Below are 18,269 nucleotides of genomic sequence, written 5' to 3'. Positions count from 1 at the left end.
TTTAAACAAGAGGGCAATTTGTTTCCATGCTACAATAGCATCATTGACCTAAACTCTAAGAACCAAGTATTCTTGGAACAGATCTAGTATAATGATTACCACTCACACAATTCATTGTCTTATAAAATTAACAGATTGTCAGAATAGTTGTGGATATTTAAAACAGACAAAAGTTAATACCTGGTCTTTGGAGATTGATTTTATGGGTCTAGAACATGTGTAGAATACTTTGGATACTGTAACAAAATCAAAATTTTTAAATGATGTTAGAAGAGAGAACTCTTGCATTGAAATCTGGTTTCGATTTTTATTGGAGAACTTCAGTTTCAGTACACACTAAATCATAAGACTATTTCTGGAATGATTACAATAAGCTACATTTACCTGTCTTGGTCTTAAGATCTTTCTTCCCAGCATATCTTACCCTTATTATTAATAATCCAGTTTCTTTTGGGAAATTGCCTTTTGCTAACGTAGCATAGTCTTGCTGGGATGAAAAAATCCAGGTACCTGTCTATTCTAAGCGTGATTTTCCTCTTTGAAAAACTCTCTGAATTTCTACATATTTTTTCAATACAGTCACATTTTCCCTTAAGCTAGCCTAATTAATTTCTGTGACTCACATGTAAGAAAACTAACTGAAGTACCACCTTAGAGATACTGTAAGAGTACTTTTTTTTTCTTGTTATTATACTTCTTTAAAATACCCCAAATTATATCAACAACCTGCATTTGATATAGTTCAAAGTTATCAATTTATTTAATGTGTTCAGTTGAAAACTGCAAAAAGAACATAAATATAGTTGGCTCTTTAAACATGTACCACTTTAACAGTAAAATAAATGCTTTTTCATGATAGTATAGATTAAATATAAATTAAGGGTATGAGCTAAAACTGCATCAAAAAGTCTAAAATCCTGGAGTAAGATTAGTTTTTGTTTACTTTACCTTTTACTTATTTTTTATTGATACGTAATACTTTATGTATTTATGGGGTATATGTGAATATTTGTTATCCGCATAGAATGTGTAATGATGACGTCAGGGTATTTGGGTATTCTTCACTTTGAGTATTTATCATTTCTGTGTTGGGAGCATTTCAAGTGCTCTTTTCTAACTACTTAGAAATATACAATACATTGTTGCCAACTATAGTTACCCTACACTGCCATCGAATATTATAATTTGTATCTTCTAACTATATGTCTGTATCCATTAGCCAATGTCTATCCTCGCCACCTACCCACACACACACCCTGTCCAGCCTCTGGTATCCATCATTCTATTCTCTACTTCCATGAGATCAACTCTTTCAGCTCCCACATGTGAGTGAGAACTTGTGATATTTGTCTTTTTGTGGCTGGCTTATTTCACTTAACATAATGACCATCCATGTTGCTACAAATGACATGATTTCATTCTCTTTTTTTGTGTGTCTGACTAGCATTTCATTATGTATATACACTATATTTTCATTATCCCTTTGTCTGTTGAGGGACACTTAGGTTGATTCCATATCTTTGCTATTGTGAATAGTGCTGCAATAAATATGCGAGTGCAGGTATCTCTCTGTTGTAGTGATTTCGTCTCCTTTGGATAAATACCCAGTAGTGGGATTGTTGGATCATATGATAGTTTTATTTTAAGTTTTTTGAGACGTTTCCATACTGTTTACCATAGTGGCTGTACTAAATTAAATCCCTACCAACACTGTATTAAGAGTTCCCTTTTCTCTGAATCCTTGCCAGCATCTGTTATTTTTAGTCTTTTTAATAATAACCATTTTAACTAAGATGATATCTCATTGTGGTTTTGATTGGCAAATTCCCTGATGATTGGTGGTGTTAAACTATTTTTCATGTACCAGTTGGCCATTTGTAAGTCTTTTTTTGAGAAATGACTTCATGACCTTTGCCCACTTTTAAATAGGATTATTTGTTTACTGTTCAGTTGTTTGAGTTCCTTGTATATCCAGGATTTTAGGTCCCTGTCAGTAACATAGTTTTCAAATATTTTCTTCCATCCTGCAGGTTGTCTGTTCACTTTGTGGATTGTTTCCTTTGCTGTGCAGAAGCTTTTTGGTTGAATATAGTCTCATTTGTCTATTTTTGTTTTTGTTGACTGTGCTTTTGAGGTCTTAGCCAAAAAAATCTTTGCCTAGATCAATGTCTCGAAGCGTTTTGCCTATGTTTTCTTCTAGTAGTTTGATAGTTCTAAGTCTTTAATCCATTTTGAGTTTATTTTTGTATATGGTGAGAGACAAGGGGTGTAGTCTCATTCTTCTGCATGTGAGTATCCAGTATTCCCAGCACAATTTATTGAAGAGACTGTGCTTTCTCCAATGTATGTTCTTGGTGTCTTTGAAATCAGTGAGTATAAATATATAGATTTATTCTTTCACTATTATGTTTCATTGATCTGTGTGTCTGTTTTTGTACCAGTACCATGCTGTTTTGGTTACTGTAGCCTTATAATATATTTTGAAGTCCGGTGGTATGATACCTTCAGCCTTATTCTTCTTGCTCAGGATTTCTTTGGCTATTGTCCTCTTTTTCGGTTCCATGTGAATTTTAGAATTGCTTTTTCTAATTATGTGAAAAATGACTATGGTAGTTTGCATTGACTGTAGATTGCTTTGGGTAGTATGGTCATTTTAACAATATTAATTCTCCCAATCCTTGTACATGGGATGTCTTTCCATTTGTTTGTGCCCTCTTCAATTTCTTTCTTCTGTGTTTTGTAGTTTTCCTGTAGAGATTGTCCATATGCTTAAATATATTTCATGGTATTTTATTTTTTTGTAGCTATTGTATTGCCTTCTTGATTTCTTTCTCAGTTAGTTCATTATTTGTGTATAGAAATGCTATAGATTTTTGTATGTTGGTTTTGTAACCTGCAACTTTACTGAATTCATTTATTAGATCTAAGAGTTTTTTGGTGAAGTCTACAGGTTTTCTAGATATAAGATTATATCATCAGCAAGGAGTGGCAATTTGACTTTGTCTTTTCCAGTTTGGATGCCTTTTCTTTCTTTCTCTTGCCTAATTTCTCTGGCTAGGACTTGAAGTAGTATATTGATTAGGTGGGGAAAGTGGACGTCCTTGTCTTCCTCCAGTTCTTAGGGAAAAAGCTTTCAGTTTTTCCCCATTTGGTATTGAAGCGGCATTGTTTGCCTGGGGAAATAGCTGAGGTTTGTTGTCTTGCGCTAAGGAAATCAAAGATGTGGACACACAATGAGTGGGTTTAAGACTAGAAAGTTTAATAGGCAAAGTAAAGAAGAGAAAAGCTCTGCTATGCAGAGAGAGTGGGGTTCCGAATGGATCTTCCCCTTTGAGGCTGGATGCGGTAGGTTTTTGTTTTTGTTTTTTTTTTTTTTTTAGAGTCTGACTTTGTCACCTAGACTGGAGTGCAGTAACGTGATCTTGGCTCACTGCAATCTCTGCCTCCCAGGTTCAAGTGATTCTCCTGCCTCAGCCTCCTGAGTAGCTGGGAATACAGGTGGGTGCCACCACACCCAGCTAATTTTTATATTTTTAGTAGAGACGAGGTTTTGCCATATTGGCCAGGCTGGTCTTGACCTCCTGACCTCAGGTGATCCACCTGCCTTGGCCTCCCAAAGTGCTGGGATTACAGGCGTAAGCCACTGTGCCTGGCTATAGTTGGTTTTATAGAGGGGCTTTCGGAGGTGGTGTCTGATTTACATAGGGCCCAGAGGATTGGTTGGACCAGGTGTGCCATTTACATAGTGCACTAAGAGGCTGGCCATCCCACCCTAATCTTTTATTATGCAGTTGGGGTCTCTACCTGGCTAGCGTAGACGCCTGCACACATGGCGACAAAAGGGAAGATAAACTCTCCATGTTGAATATACCCGGCTTCCAGGTATCCCTTTTCTATTGGCACAGCTTCCGGCATTCCAGCTTGCTTATCTGTGCTTGCAGCTTGATTTTTTCAGGCTGCTTTTTGTTAGAAAAGAAGTGATTTTGGGGCTTTTTATTAAAAGGAAATTCCACTGAGAACTCTTTTACCTTTACTAACTGCCTATAAATACTTTCTTTTTAACTCCTCTAACAGTATGATATTAACTGTGGGTTTGTCATATATGGCCTTTTTTATATCTTGGTATGTCCCTTTCATGCTTAGTTTGTTGAGACATTTTATTGTGAAGGGATGTTGAACTTTATCAAATGCTTTTTCTGCATCTCTTGAGATGATAATATGGTTTTTTTTCTTCATCTTGCTGATATGATATATCACATTTATTGATTTGCATATATTGAGCCATCATTGCATCCCTGGGATAAATCTTACTTGATCATGGTTTATTATTTTTTTAATATGCTGCTGGATTTGGTATTTTTTGAGTATCTTTGCATCTGTGTTCATTAGGGATGTTGGCCTGTAGTTTTCCTTTTTTTGTTACTTTCTTATTTGGGTTTGGTGTTAGGTTAATCCTGGCCATGTAAAATGAATTAGGGAGAATTGTCTCCTTTTCCATTTTTTTTTTTTGGACTAACTTGAAGAGAATTGGCATTAATTCTTCTTTGAAAGTTTTGTAGACTTTGGCATTGAAGCTGTCCTGTCCTGGACTTTCCTTTGTTGGGAGACTTTTTATTACTACTTTGAATCTCTTCAGTTGTTTTTGGTCTGTTTCAGTTTTCTAAATATTTCTTCTTGATTCAATCTTGGTAGGATGTATGTGTCTAGGAATTTATGGATTTTCTCTGTGTTTTCCAATTTGTTAGTGTATAGTTATTTATAATAGTCTTTGATAATCTTTTGTATTTCTGTGGTATCAGTTGTAATGTGTCCTTTTTCATTTCCGGTTTTGTTGATTTCGGTTTTCTCAATTTTTTTGTTGTTATTGCTTAATCTAGCAAGTGGTTTATTGGTTTTGTTTATGTTTTTAAAAACCCATCTTTTCATGTTGATCCTTTGTATTTTTTTTTTTTCTGCCTCTATTTCATTTAGTTCTGCTTTGATCTTTATTATTTATCTTCTAGTAATTCTGGGTTTGGTTTATTCTTACTTTTCTAGTTCTTTGAGGTGCACCATTAGTTCATTTTAAACCTTTCTGCTTTTTTGACATGGGTACTTACTGCTGTAAACTTCCTTTTTAGCATTGCTTTTGCTGTATCCCATAGCTTTTAGTTTTTGATTTTCATGTGTTTCAAAAATTTTTTTATTTTCTCTTTATTCTTTAATCCTTTGATCATTTAGGAACATGTTTTTAAATTTGCATGTATTTGTACAGTTTCCAAAGTTCTTTTCATTGATTTCTAGTTCTATTTTACTGTGGTTTCACAAGGCATGATTTTGACTTTTAAAATTTTTTTGAGTTTTCTTTTGTGTCCTAATCTATAGTCTATCCTGGAGAACATTTTATGACTGATGAGAAGAATGTGTATTTTGTAGCTGTTGATTGAAATGTTCTATAAATGTGTGCTAGGTCCATTGGTCTAATGTGCAGTTTAAATCCAATATTTCTTTTTCTGTCTAGATGATCTGTCTAATGCTGAGAGTAGGGTGTTGAAGCCCCCAACTGTTATTTTATTGGATCAGATAACACTGGTGCCAAGAAACGGTGCCAGGGAGCCCAAGACAGGCACTCTTAGACTGCCACTGTCACCCCTGAGACCCAAAGACTGGCCCAGGGCCAATTTCTCCCTTTAAATTTCTACCTTTAAAGTTATTAATTTCTCCCTTTAAATTTAATAATATTTACATTATATGTGTAAGTGCTCCAGTGATGGCTATGTATTTGTTTAGAATTGTTATATCCTTTTGCTGAATTGATCCCTCTATCATTATAAAATGACCTTCTTTGTCTCTCTTTATCGTTTTTGGCTTAACACCTGTTTTATCTAAGTAGAGTTACTCTTGCTCATTTCTAGTTTCTGTTTTAATGGATTTTTTTCTATCCCTTTATTTTCAGCCTCTATACATCGTTACAGGCTATACAAGTTTCCTGCAGTTGGATCATGTTTTTCTTTGTTTTTCTTTTTTAAAAATCCATTCAGCCAGTCTGTGTCTTTTAAGTGGAAGGTTTAATTTGTTTACAATCAAGGTTACTATTTATATATGGGACTTAATTATACTTAATTTCTTTGTATATAAAATGAGAAGGTTGTCTTAATAATAACGATAAGGTTACTGTTACGAAGCATTTATTATAGTATTACATATTAAGCATTTTACATAGAATCTCATTTTATCTTTAGAAAAATTGTATATTCTAGGTGGAAGTTCCACAATTAAACTGAAGCTTAGAGAAATTAAGTAACTTTGTCCAAGGTTTCACAGCTAGTAAGTAGGAAAGCTAGATTTGACTGCATAGCTCATGATGTTACTCCTTTACAGCTTAAGGTGCTTTTCATTCATCCATCCATCCATTGATTGATTGATTCTGTAAGTGTATACTGAGGCTAATCATGTAGTAATTGTTGACTATGTTAAGTACTTTTCATTGTATTTTAATATGATGGGAAGTCACTGAAGGATTATTAGTAGGGGAATGATAGGAGTATAATTATGTTTTTAATCATTCTGGTTGCATTCTGGATAGTTGAATGTTATAGGAAAGGGATAAGAATGGAAATAAGAAGACCAGTTTGTAGTCTATTGCAGTAGTCCAGGTGAGAGTGGACTTGGACTGAAATGGTAGTTGTAGAGAAAGGGATCAGTGGTTGGGGTATGGTGGGGTGCTAGAATTTAAAAATGCTTATAATTAGTAAGGTACAGACCAGACATCAATCAAAATGGATTGTGGCCATTGGACTAGAGTAAGATCTTGATGAGCCATGTTGTGCCAGACATTACCCCTCTAGTTATCTATTGTAGGGAAGTCTGAATCATCTCAAGTGAGGAGTCAGGGGAACTGGGACAGCAAGGCTGATACTTGGGTTGCTGAGGTACATCTACTTACCAACAATCATTGAAACATTTATACATTAACATGTGGAAATATTGTAATCCCTGCATACCTAATTAATATTCAGTCTGTTTGTGGGTTGCTTGTATGGGGTGTTGGAGAAAGAGGCAACTTAAGAATGGCACCAAAATTTTTGCCCTGAGCAGCTGGATGGATAGAAGTGCCGTTTACTCAAATGGCAAACACTGGTGAAGGAATCGGTTTGGGAGGAAACGATCAAGGTTTTAGTTTTACATATGTAAAGTTTGAGATGACCCTCTATGGATATCCAAGTGGAAATGGCAAGTAGTAGTTTGAATTCATGAGAGATGGTGGGGCTGGACATATACATTTGGGATATATCAGAGTACAATTCTACTCTGTCTGATTATGTAGTAGCTTTTTCCCTTCAAAAATCTCTCAGCAGCTCGACACTAACGCTTAAAGTTATAGTGTTAGAAATTCATTTATACTCTTTGGTTTTTTAAAACTATACATAACCTGTGGAGAAGATTCTTTATTAAAATGTACTATAAGGTGAATTTGTTTATTACACCCTTTAAAAAATAGCTGAGATATACTACCTTGAGAAGTTGCTATATTGATTGAGAAAAGTAATGCAGAGAGAGTTATGGGGAGATGTTGCATGAGATACTAAAGTATGAAGTAGTAGAAGGTTTTTCATGGATATATTTTTATAAAAAAAGAGTCTTGCACATATGGCATGTTCTTATTCATGTGTGGGAGCTAAAAAAGTTGATGTCGTGGAGATAGAGTAGAATGATGGTTACCAGAGGCTGGGAAAGGTTTCGGGGAGAGAGGGATGACAAGAGGTTGGTTAATGGGCACAAAAATATAGTCAGACAGAGGGAATACATTCTAGTGTTCAATAACACAGTGGGGTGACTATAGTTAATAATTTATTATATATTTCATAGCTAGAATATTTGGAATGTTTACAGCACAAGTGTGTTTGAGGCAATAGATATCCTAATTACCTTGTTTTGGTCATTACACATTGTATACTTGTATCAGAATATCACATGTAGACCATAAATGTGTATAATTGTTCAGTAGCAGAAATAAAATTAAAAGAAGAGGAGTCTTGCTTAGATGGCCTTAAGTGTAGATATTAGTATTAGATATTTAATGGCTGGGGAAGTCTTCGTGTGGTTGTGTTTTAAGTTAATATTCAGTTTATTAATTTACATTTTAAGTCATTTTGGTTATAGAATACAGAAAGCTTCAAATTAAGACATTTAATTTTTTAAATGTTTGAGTTATATTTATAAATATCATCGTTCTATTTATAAACGGATTAATTTAGAGTAAAATAACGACAACATATAGATTGGGCTACAGACCATTTCTTCTAGTAGTTTCCACAAGTTACATAAAATTTACTAGTAGCAAAGATAGGAAGAATTTTGATTATTTTCTTTTTTTGTGTGGAAAATTAAGTATTTTAGAGTACAGAATTGAAATCATTAGAAGCTTATTTTCTGTATTAAATAGCAATATTTTGTTAAATTAAATAAATTTAATTATTAGTGTTGGTATTTTACAGATGCTGTAACAAATTATCACAAATTTGGTATCTTAAAACAAAATAGATTTGTTAATCCCTTACCATTCTGGAGGTCACAAATCGGAAATCAGTTTCACTGGGCCAAAATAAAGGTCTTAGCAGGGTTGTACCTCCTTTGGAAGGTAAAGGAGATTATCTGTTTCTTTGATTTTTTTTTCCAGCTCCTGGAACTGCATTCCCTGCATTCTTTGTCTTCTTGCCTCTTCCTCTATCTTCAAATCCAGGAGTACAGCATCTTGCTTTGATAGTCACATTGCTTCCTTCTGCAGTCAAATCTCCCTCTCTTATAAGGACACCTGTAATTATATTTACAGCGAATTTAGATAATCCACGATAATCTCTCCCAAATTTCAAAATCCTTAATTTAATACATCTGTAAAATTCCTTTTGCCATATAAGGTAAAATCCAAAGCTTCAGGTGATTAAGACCTGGATACCTTTATTCAGCCTACTGGAAACTTGCTCTGCAGTATTTTGCTTTAATGCAGGTTTGATAAATATATTGGTGATTTAAAAATATACCCAATTTTCAAGATTTTTTCATGCCATCGTTCTCTATCAAACTCTTTTCCAAGTGATACCCATATATTACTTGACTGCTTTCAACTCTGTGCCTTTGGGTGGTGGCCTGTTTTTAATGTTTTATTTAGAAATAATTTTAAAGTTTTAGAAAAGTTATTATACAAGAATAAGAATAGTACAAAGACTATCTGAATGCCCTTTCCCAGATTCACCTATTAACATTTTACTCTATTTGCTTTGGTATAACTGACTTACATGTTAAAATAAATCTATATTTCCTTTTATGAAAATAGATACAAAATTTATATCAATAGATGCATTATATATAATTTCTATATGATTTCATGTCTTTTCAGTTAAATTATAGGTTGGCAGACTTTTCTGTAAAAGGCCAGGTAGTAAATATTTTTTACGTTGCAAGTTACATGGCTCTGTTGCAGCCACTCAGCTCTGCTAAAGCAGCCATAGGCAATACTTAACTGAATGAACATGGCTGTGTTTTAATAAAACCATTAAATGATTTCTGAGTTACAGTAGTTAAATTTAAAAAGTTCCTTTAATATCTCTAATTACTAATGAATAGTTCATAGTCTTTTCTCACTCAGAAATAATAGTTTTCTATAGCTGATTTAAAATATTATCATTATCAAAGAGATAATCTGAGATACTTCCTAGTTTGTACCTGAAAAATGCAGATCTATACAATGTAAGCATTGAAAAAAATCTTGAAGATGAATCAACTAATACCTGGGTGAGTGAACAAATGAAGAAATGAAAACTTTATGGGCCAATATTTCTTAAATCAGACTCTGCTTGGGAGTTTTAAAATTTTGTTATTAAATGATAATCTAAAACTTTTGATATAAGCAAATTGAAGATTCACTGTCTGATCTCTTAATTGAGTACTACCACTGTATTGTAATGCCAGAAGTTGTGTTGATGGTTTAAAGTTGGGATTAAGTATCCCTTTAATTATTGTAGGCTAAAAACAATACAACTGAAGTGTACTAATACTTTTGTGACAAGTGAAGGGTAAATGATTATATGCCATAGTATATGAATTTAAAAGATTTGTAAAAAGTGGGTTGAAGAAAAATGGTGGGAGAGTTATGTTGTCAGAATAACGTAGGTGTGCTAAAATGATGTAAAAAAGGCGCTGTGAGAATTAGTATCATTTTTAACTTGGGACCCATTATTTACTTTAAGCAAAACAGTATCATTTATCGTATTCAGTAAATATTAGTTTTATAAATTTGCTTATATATAATTTATAAATGTGTGTTGGTTTTGTGCTTATAAAAGAAATTTAACCATAGGAGTTTATGTCTAGTATTTGAGAATTTTTTAGTTTCATCATGATTAAAATAATTTGTGAGCCCTAAAGTTTGATGAAAATATGTTCCTTTTAGGAGGATTCCTTCCATTATGTTTGAGAAACACTGATGAGGAAGCCAAGACTTATAAGTAACATAATGAATATGGATAGGAAAAAGGCTGTGTTTTCAATTTCATAGGATTTGAAATTATTCTGCACTAATTTAATAATTTTTATCTCATGCATAATTTTTATTTTATGGTAGATAATATATTTTTCTTTTTGAGGACTCTCTACTGAAGCAGACTTTGACTGTTCTTAATAATGCTAGGAAAAATTTAATCGGTGTGTTTATATTTGTTTAATAGTTAATAATTTTTTTTTTTTTGAGACAGAGTCTCGCTCTGTTGCCCAGGCTGGAGTGCAGTGGCCGGATCTCAGCTCACTGCAAGCTCCGCCTTCCAGGTTTACACCATTCTCCTGCCTCAGCCTCCCGAGTAGCTGGGACTACAGGCGCCCGCCACCTCGCCCAGCTAGCTTTTTTGTATTTTTTAGTAGAGACGGGGTTTCACCATGTTAGCCAGGATGGTCTCGAACTCCTGACCTCGTGATCCGCCAGTCTCGGCCTCCCAAAGTGCTGGGATTACAGGCTTGAGCCACTGCGCCCGGCCAATAGTTAATAATTTTTAAACTTTAATTTTTAAATGCTTTTACTTCCACTATTAAAAAAAATAAATATTTATTATAACCCTTGGTAGTAGATTATCATATCCATTTCTGTAGATGGAGGCTTGATGATGAAAGAGGTAAACATACTTGCCTGACAGAACTGATATTTGAGTACACTGTTTTCTATTTTAATACTCTTGTAGCATGCTAAAGTAAATCTGAATTTTATATTATTTAAATAATTCTTTAAAATTGTGAAATTTATTTGAACATCCAAGTCCGATTGTGAGTATATGACTTTTTTTGCCTCCAAGCGTTACATTTGCTGTATTACTCTTGTAAATTATATTTCAGATAGTTTATTATATATATGTTATATTTGTTAATATGATAAACATTGAATTCTTAAATTCTCTTAATCTATATATTGTATTTCTATAATCTGAGGGCTTCGTTTAATCTAGTGTGTTGTTTGATTTTTTTTTTAATAGGTCCTGATTGTTCTTTGAATGTTCCCTCTACTGAGTCTTACTGGATTCTGCCAAATGTTAAACCCTTCAGTCCTTCTGTAGGTCGGGCTTCACATAAAGCAGTTTTACATGGGAAATTTATGTGGGTGATTGGTGGATATACTTTTAACTACAGTTCTTTTCAAATGGTCTTAAAGTAAGTATTTATTTTCAGATTCTTGCTATTTTTTAAGCTGGATTTTTATCCAAAATGTCTTTTTTAAAAAAGTTGTCCAAGTGTAAAAGTGGTTATTTTTGTGGTAGTATCTATTTGCTAATGAGACTGATTTGTGAATATATGAACTCAATATGTCCATAGCTAAAGATTTGTCTTTGTACATAGAAGTTTGCTTCATATAGAAATGTTATTACCTCTCTAGAGTGCTTTTAATAAATTCTGAGTAAGAAAGTATTAACTTCAAATACAGGCAGGCCTTGCCTCTAATGGATAAAATGAATCATGCCATCTTTTTTTTAAATGAACTATAATCACATATAAAAAAATCTTCTCAATTTGTTCTGTAAATTTTAATTTACCTGAACTTTTACTTTGTATGTACTTTACAAGCTTTCACTGGGGGAACAGTTCTGGTATTATGAGAGAGATGATTGATTTACTGTTGGCTCAACAGACTGTTCTCTGCATGATTGGATAAGGGGAATCATATAGATGGCAGCTTTATCTGATTTCTTTTTCAGCTAATGATTATTTTTTATGAACTGTTTAGTAATAGAAGAAAAAAGGTAATACGGAGAATCATTTGATGTTTAATGTTCTTTCCAGGGGTAGTGTTCGTGTTATGTAACAACGAATAGCTTGGGCAACAAACAATCAAAACTTGCCCTGGACAGTATACCGTAATGGTGTATACCCAATAGGACTGCCAGATTTAGTAGATAAATATACAGGATACCCAGTTAAACTTGAATTTCAGATAAAAAAACAAGTACATTTTTAGTATAAGAAGGCGCTTTTGCTGTATGTGTATTTTTGTTTTTTACAAATTTTGCACGGGTCATGCTTTAACAAAAAAATTGTTTATTGTTTATCTGAATTCAAATTTAACTGGGTATCTTGTATTTTATCTGCCAACCCTAACCACTGAATATATTAACCCTTGTAATTAGGAACATTTTAGAAATTCTCTAAGAGGAGATTGCTTTAAAACTATGATTGAATGTGACTGGAATTAAATTAGAAAATCGAATAAATTCTGGAGAGAAGGGGGGAGTTTTATGTAAGTGTTTAAGTGACGAATTAGAATTTTTTAACATATGAAGAATAAAATACAGAAGGAAGAATTGAAAGAGAGTTGGTGGGATTAAAATGAATTGTTAAGATAAAAACCTGAAGAAATAATGATATTTAAATGTAAAAATTAAAAGGGAATTAACCATGTTTAAAGAAAATGAAAAGTCTATGAAAGTAGAGTTGAACTTTGAATTAAATTGTGATATTTCCAAAGCTGAGTTTGTGAAGACAAAGAGCAAAATTGTCAACAAGGAAGTTTGTAAATTTTAAGTTTGTGTTCTTTGCAAGATGAGTAGCATATTGAAAATTAAATGATGAATATTATTTGATATTCTTTTAAATTTGTATATTTTCCATTGGAACCAGATAAACTATTTAAGCCAACCTTTTTTTGGTCTGAAATCTGGGTATTTTGGTTGCAGTGTTTATATAGATTTGTTTATATAAACAAATGAGGTATCAGAGTAGAATAATTGTGTTGCTGTTTTCACAGGTTAGAGAATACTTTTCATCATTCTGAATGTAGTTCAATTGTAGGTAAGGATAACAGCTTTCAGAAGTGATAGGATCAGTCATAACTTGATTTAATCATCTTCTATAGTGGAATTTAATTGGGGTGGAAATGTTACATTTTAAGACAAATTGTTCACTAAATATGAAAGGTCTGTGTTAGTGTCTATTAAATTAGAAAGACTTTTACAGAATATATATACATTAACATTAATGAAAATTAACATGTATTCATGAGGATAGCAAACTTTTGAAAACACTACGTGCTTGATGCTTGGGATATATCATTGGATATAATAAATGCCCCTGTTTTTGTAAAGTTAGTGAGGAAAGGCTGGCAATGACCAAAAAAAAAAAAATTACCAAAATAATTTATAGATATGAACATATATACATATAGAGACATAGATGGGATGGATGAATGGATAGATATAGATAGAATAGTAGGGGTAGGTAAAGCAGGAGTGCCAAAGAAGAGGGAGTTGCAATTATCAATGTAATAGTTAAGGTAGGCTTCATAACAAAGGTGAGAACTGAGCAAAAACTTGAAGGAGATCAGGGGATTGCGGTTATTTGTAGGCACAGAAAAGAGCCAGATCAAAGACTTAAGATAGGAACTCCTTGAGTTGTTTGAGGAACGACAATTAGGCCCATGCAATTTGCATGGAATATATGAGAGGGATACATTAAATTAGAGTGATAACAGAGGAGAGATACAGATCATGTAGGATGTTGTACATCTTTTGGGAGTCGTGGGAGGGTTTTGAGCATGTGTTGATCCCTACTTTAAAAGTGTTACCATGGCTGTTTATTGATGATATACTGGGGATTAGGAGGAAGAGTAGAAACAGGATTTGAGTTAAGATTAAATTATCAAGGGAATGCATTCTAGGTAGAGAAAAGGACCAGGAACTGAGCCTGAGGCAGCACATCACTAAGAGGTTGTGGGGAACAGGGGAAGCCATCAAAGGAGACTGAAAAAGAATGACTGGTGAGATAGGAAAACCTGGAGTACAGTATCTTCAAAGGCAAGGAAAGACAGTATGTGAGGATTAAGGAATAATTAATAATGTCAAATGCTGACGATTATCCAGGTCAAGGAAAATGAAGACTGAAAACTGGTCATGGATTTAGCATGAGGAAATTGACCTTAACAAAAGCAGTTTTACTGGAGTGGTGGGGTTAAAACCATGTCTAGAGTTAGTTTCAGACAGAATGGAAAGTGGGGTGGGGATGGAGGTAATAAAGAAATGGGAGAGTAGCTTAAGGGAGAGTGTGGTCAAGAGTTTTTTCTTTTATTATTAATGGTTTATAACACCATGCTTGTGTGCCGATGGCAAAGATCTAGTAAGACAAAACATGGTGATGTGGGAAAGAGATCTCGTGCTCAAGGAAGAAGAATCACTTGCTATTCTTGGGCTCATCAAACTGCAGAGTAGGGGCTCAGGGCCTGGAAGCTAAGAATTTTTTCTTAGCATTTTTAGTTTTTGCTTTTTTTTCTTTTATTTGAGACAGGGTCTTGCTCTGTCACCCAGACTGGAGTGCAGTGGCGTGATCATGGCTCACTGTAGCCTTGACCTCCTGGGCTCAGGTGATCCTCCCACCTCAGCCTGCTGAGTAGCTGGGATTACAGGCACGCGCCATCATGCCTGGCTGATTTTTAAATTTTTTTGTAGAGGCGGGGTCTCGCTATATTGCCCTGGCTAGTCTCTAACTCCAGTGCTCAAGTGATCCTCCCGCTTTGGCTTCCCAAAGTGCTGCGATTTGAGGTGTGAGCTACCATGCCTGGCCTGAATTTTGTACTTTTAATGGGCTATGAAAAAATGAAGAATATGTGAGACTGTTGTGGCCCACAAAGCCTAAAATATTTGCTGTCTGGCCCTTTACAGAAATAGTTTGTACAGCCCTAATTTATGATAACTAGGAAGGCAATGTGTTGGCTGCAGATATTGGTAGATGGGTGGACTAGTGTGAATCTGTGGAAGTTGTGTTCTGATTATATTTCCTCATTTGTATCATACACATTTATTTTACAACTCCAAGGTAGGAAATAAACAATGCTGCAGACAAATTTGGTAACCTTTACCTTTCTTTTGAAGGGTCACTTGGGCACTTCCTTGCCTTTCCTAATTCATTGAAGGAAGAAAGAGAAGTGGGGAGATAACAATTGATAGCAAGCTTCTTAACTTAAAACAGGCCCCTATTTCTTGGCTGGATGCTTCCTTTTGTATATTTTAGCAAATGGAGGAGATTTGAGCATAGAATATAAGCATTTGAGATTCATAGTTTGGGACTTCTGTTTTCATATGTATTACACCAGTAGGAAAAAATACAAATTTTCTTTTTATGTTACATAATCCAACCGTAACTTATTTTTATGGGAGCTTCTATACTACCAAATTCATTTTATGCAATCTTAAAAAAATCAGTAAACAAGCTATATTTGTGCATAGGAAATAGATGCTTATTGGTTAATTTATATAATGCTAAGATAAGTGTGTGGGTATGTAAAGTAGCACAGTCATTATGGTAAACAGTGCAGAGGTTCCTCAAACTGAAAATAGAATTACTATATGATCCAGCAAACCCACTGCTAGATATGTAGCCAAAAGAAAGTAAATCAGTATATCAAAGTGATATCTGCACTCCCATGTTTATTGCAGCACTATTTACAATAGCCATAATATGGAATCAACATGTGTCCATCAACTGATAAATTGATAAAGCAAATGTGGAATATTATTTAGCCCCCTCCAAATGAAATCTTGTATTTGCCGCAATATGGATGGAACTGGAAGTCATTTTAAGTGAAATAAACCAGGCACAGAGAGACAAATATTGCATGTCTTCACTCAAATGTCAGAGCTGTAAAAGTTGATTTCATATAGGTGGAGAGTAGAATAGTGGTTACCACGGCATGAGAAGGGAAGCGGGGAGAAGGAGACAAAGAGAAGTTGGTTAATGAGTACCAAAAAGCAATTAGATAGAAGGAATAACTTCCAGTATTAGATAGTAAAGTAGGGAAATTATAGTTAACAATTTATTATGTATTTCAAAATAGCTAGAAGAGAAGAAATGTTATGCTCCCAACACAAAGAATAGATAAATGTTTAAGGTAATAGATATTCTAATTATCCTGATTTGATCATTACACATTCTATACATATATCAAAATATCATGTATACCATATATGTACAACTTAAATTTATCATTAAAAAATTTTTATAAGTATCAGGCCAACTAAAAAAAAAAAAGGAATAAAAATAAATACCTAAAACAAATGGAGAGAATTTTCAGCTGTTTCCAAGAAGGAAATCTGGCTTTAAGAAAAAAAATTAAAAAATACAGTCAGTTCACTATTGTTTAGCTTAATTGATTGAAATTATTAAAGGCAGTTGGACGATTAATTCCAGTAATAAATATCCTAGTCAAGTTAATGTATATTATACATTTAGGAGATTGAATCCTAATTTAGTGTAGGTATATCTTGAATGAGTCTTTATTAAAAATTTCTAATACGGCACATAAATTATGAATCTATTAGTTGTAACTCTTTCAATTTAATGAGTACTTGGACACAAGTGAATAAAAAGCATGTGAAAATTAAAAAAACAAAAATGAATCTTAGCTTATGAAGTTATTTTCTTTTCTTGCTTTTAGTTACAATTTAGAAAGCAGTATATGGAATGTAGGAACTCTATCAAGGGGACCTCTCCAGAGATATGGACACTCTCTTGCTTTATATCAGGTATGGCTCCTGCTTTTTAAATTTTAATCAGATTTTGTTTTTGATAGTTTACTAGAGGGTAAAAAATACTAAATCTCAGATTTATTTCAAACATTTAATGAGAACAATGGATTATATGGGTCATAATAACTTGAGATACCACATACTCTTATGCTTTTAGTAAAAGAATAGATTTTAGAACAATCCCCACATGACATGTAAAGAAATGAAGATTGTGTTTTTGTCTATTACTTTATGCCTAGTCAATCACTTAAAAAATTATGGCGAAATACATGTAACATAAAATTTATCATTTTAACTATTTTTAAGTATAGAGTTCAGTGGCATTAAGTACATTGACGTTGTTGTGTAACCATGGCCACCATTATCTTCAGAACACTTCGTCTTGCAAAACTGAAGCAATAACTTCTCATTCCCCTCTTCCCTTATCCTCTTGAAACGACCCATCTACTTTTCTGTCTCTGTGAATTTAACTGCTCTAGGTACCTCATGTAAATGGGATCGTACATTATTTGTCCTTTTATGACTGATTTGTTTCCCTTAGCACACTGTCTTCAAGGATCATCCATGTTGTATCATGTGTCAGAATGTCCTTCCTTTTAAAGCTGAATAAATATTCCATTATGTGTATATACCACATTTTGTTTATCTATCCATCTGTTGATGGACACTTAGATAGCTTCCATCTTTTGGTCATTGTGAATAATGTTTCTATGAACATGTGTGTACAACTATATGAGTCTCTGTTTTCATTTTTTTTTGGTGTATACCCAGAAGTGGAATTTCTAAATCATATGGTAATTCTATGTTTAATTTTTTTTTTTTAGCACTGCCATAGTGTGTTTCACTATGACTGCATCATCTTAAATTTCCACCAGTAGTGCACAGGGGTTCCAGTTTGTCCACAGCCTTGTCAACACTTGTTATTTTCTGTTTTTGTTTTTTTGATAATCGACCTAACGAATATCTCACTGTGATTTTGATTTGCATTTCTCTAACGATTAATGATGTTAAACATGTTTTCAAGTGCTTATTGGCTATTTGTATATCCTCTTTGGAAAAATGTCTATTCAGGTCTTTTGTCAGTTTTGAATTGGGTTGTTTTGTTTGGTTGTTGAGTTGGAGGAGCTCTTTATATATTATGATATTAACACTTTATCAGAATATGATTTCTTTTTTTTTTTTTTTATTTTATTTTTTTATTATACTTTAAGTTCTAGGGTACATGTGCATAACGTGCAGGTT

The 18,269-nt window shown here is 33.5% G+C and overlaps 1 protein-coding gene across 1 annotated transcript in view; it reads left to right on the top strand.

The window, feature by feature from the left end:
• The window catches only part of ATRNL1 (attractin-like 1), an 834,587-nt gene that overhangs the window by 45,764 nt on the left and 770,554 nt on the right, over nucleotides 1–18,269 (top strand). The window contains exons 6-7 of the mRNA XM_011927827.1: nucleotides 11,496–11,670; nucleotides 16,937–17,024. Of these exons, the coding sequence (XP_011783217.1) occupies nucleotides 11,496–11,670; nucleotides 16,937–17,024 (263 nt within the window). The remainder of the gene's footprint in view (nucleotides 1–11,495; nucleotides 11,671–16,936; nucleotides 17,025–18,269) is intronic.

The sequence above is a fragment of the Colobus angolensis genome, unplaced genomic scaffold, assembly GCF_000951035.1.
Source record: "Colobus angolensis palliatus isolate OR3802 unplaced genomic scaffold, Cang.pa_1.0 Scaffold75, whole genome shotgun sequence".
In the NCBI taxonomy this organism is placed as follows: Eukaryota; Metazoa; Chordata; class Mammalia; order Primates; family Cercopithecidae; genus Colobus; species Colobus angolensis.
Note: the sequence above shows the minus strand (reverse complement) of the source record. Positions and strands in the feature narration are given on the sequence as shown.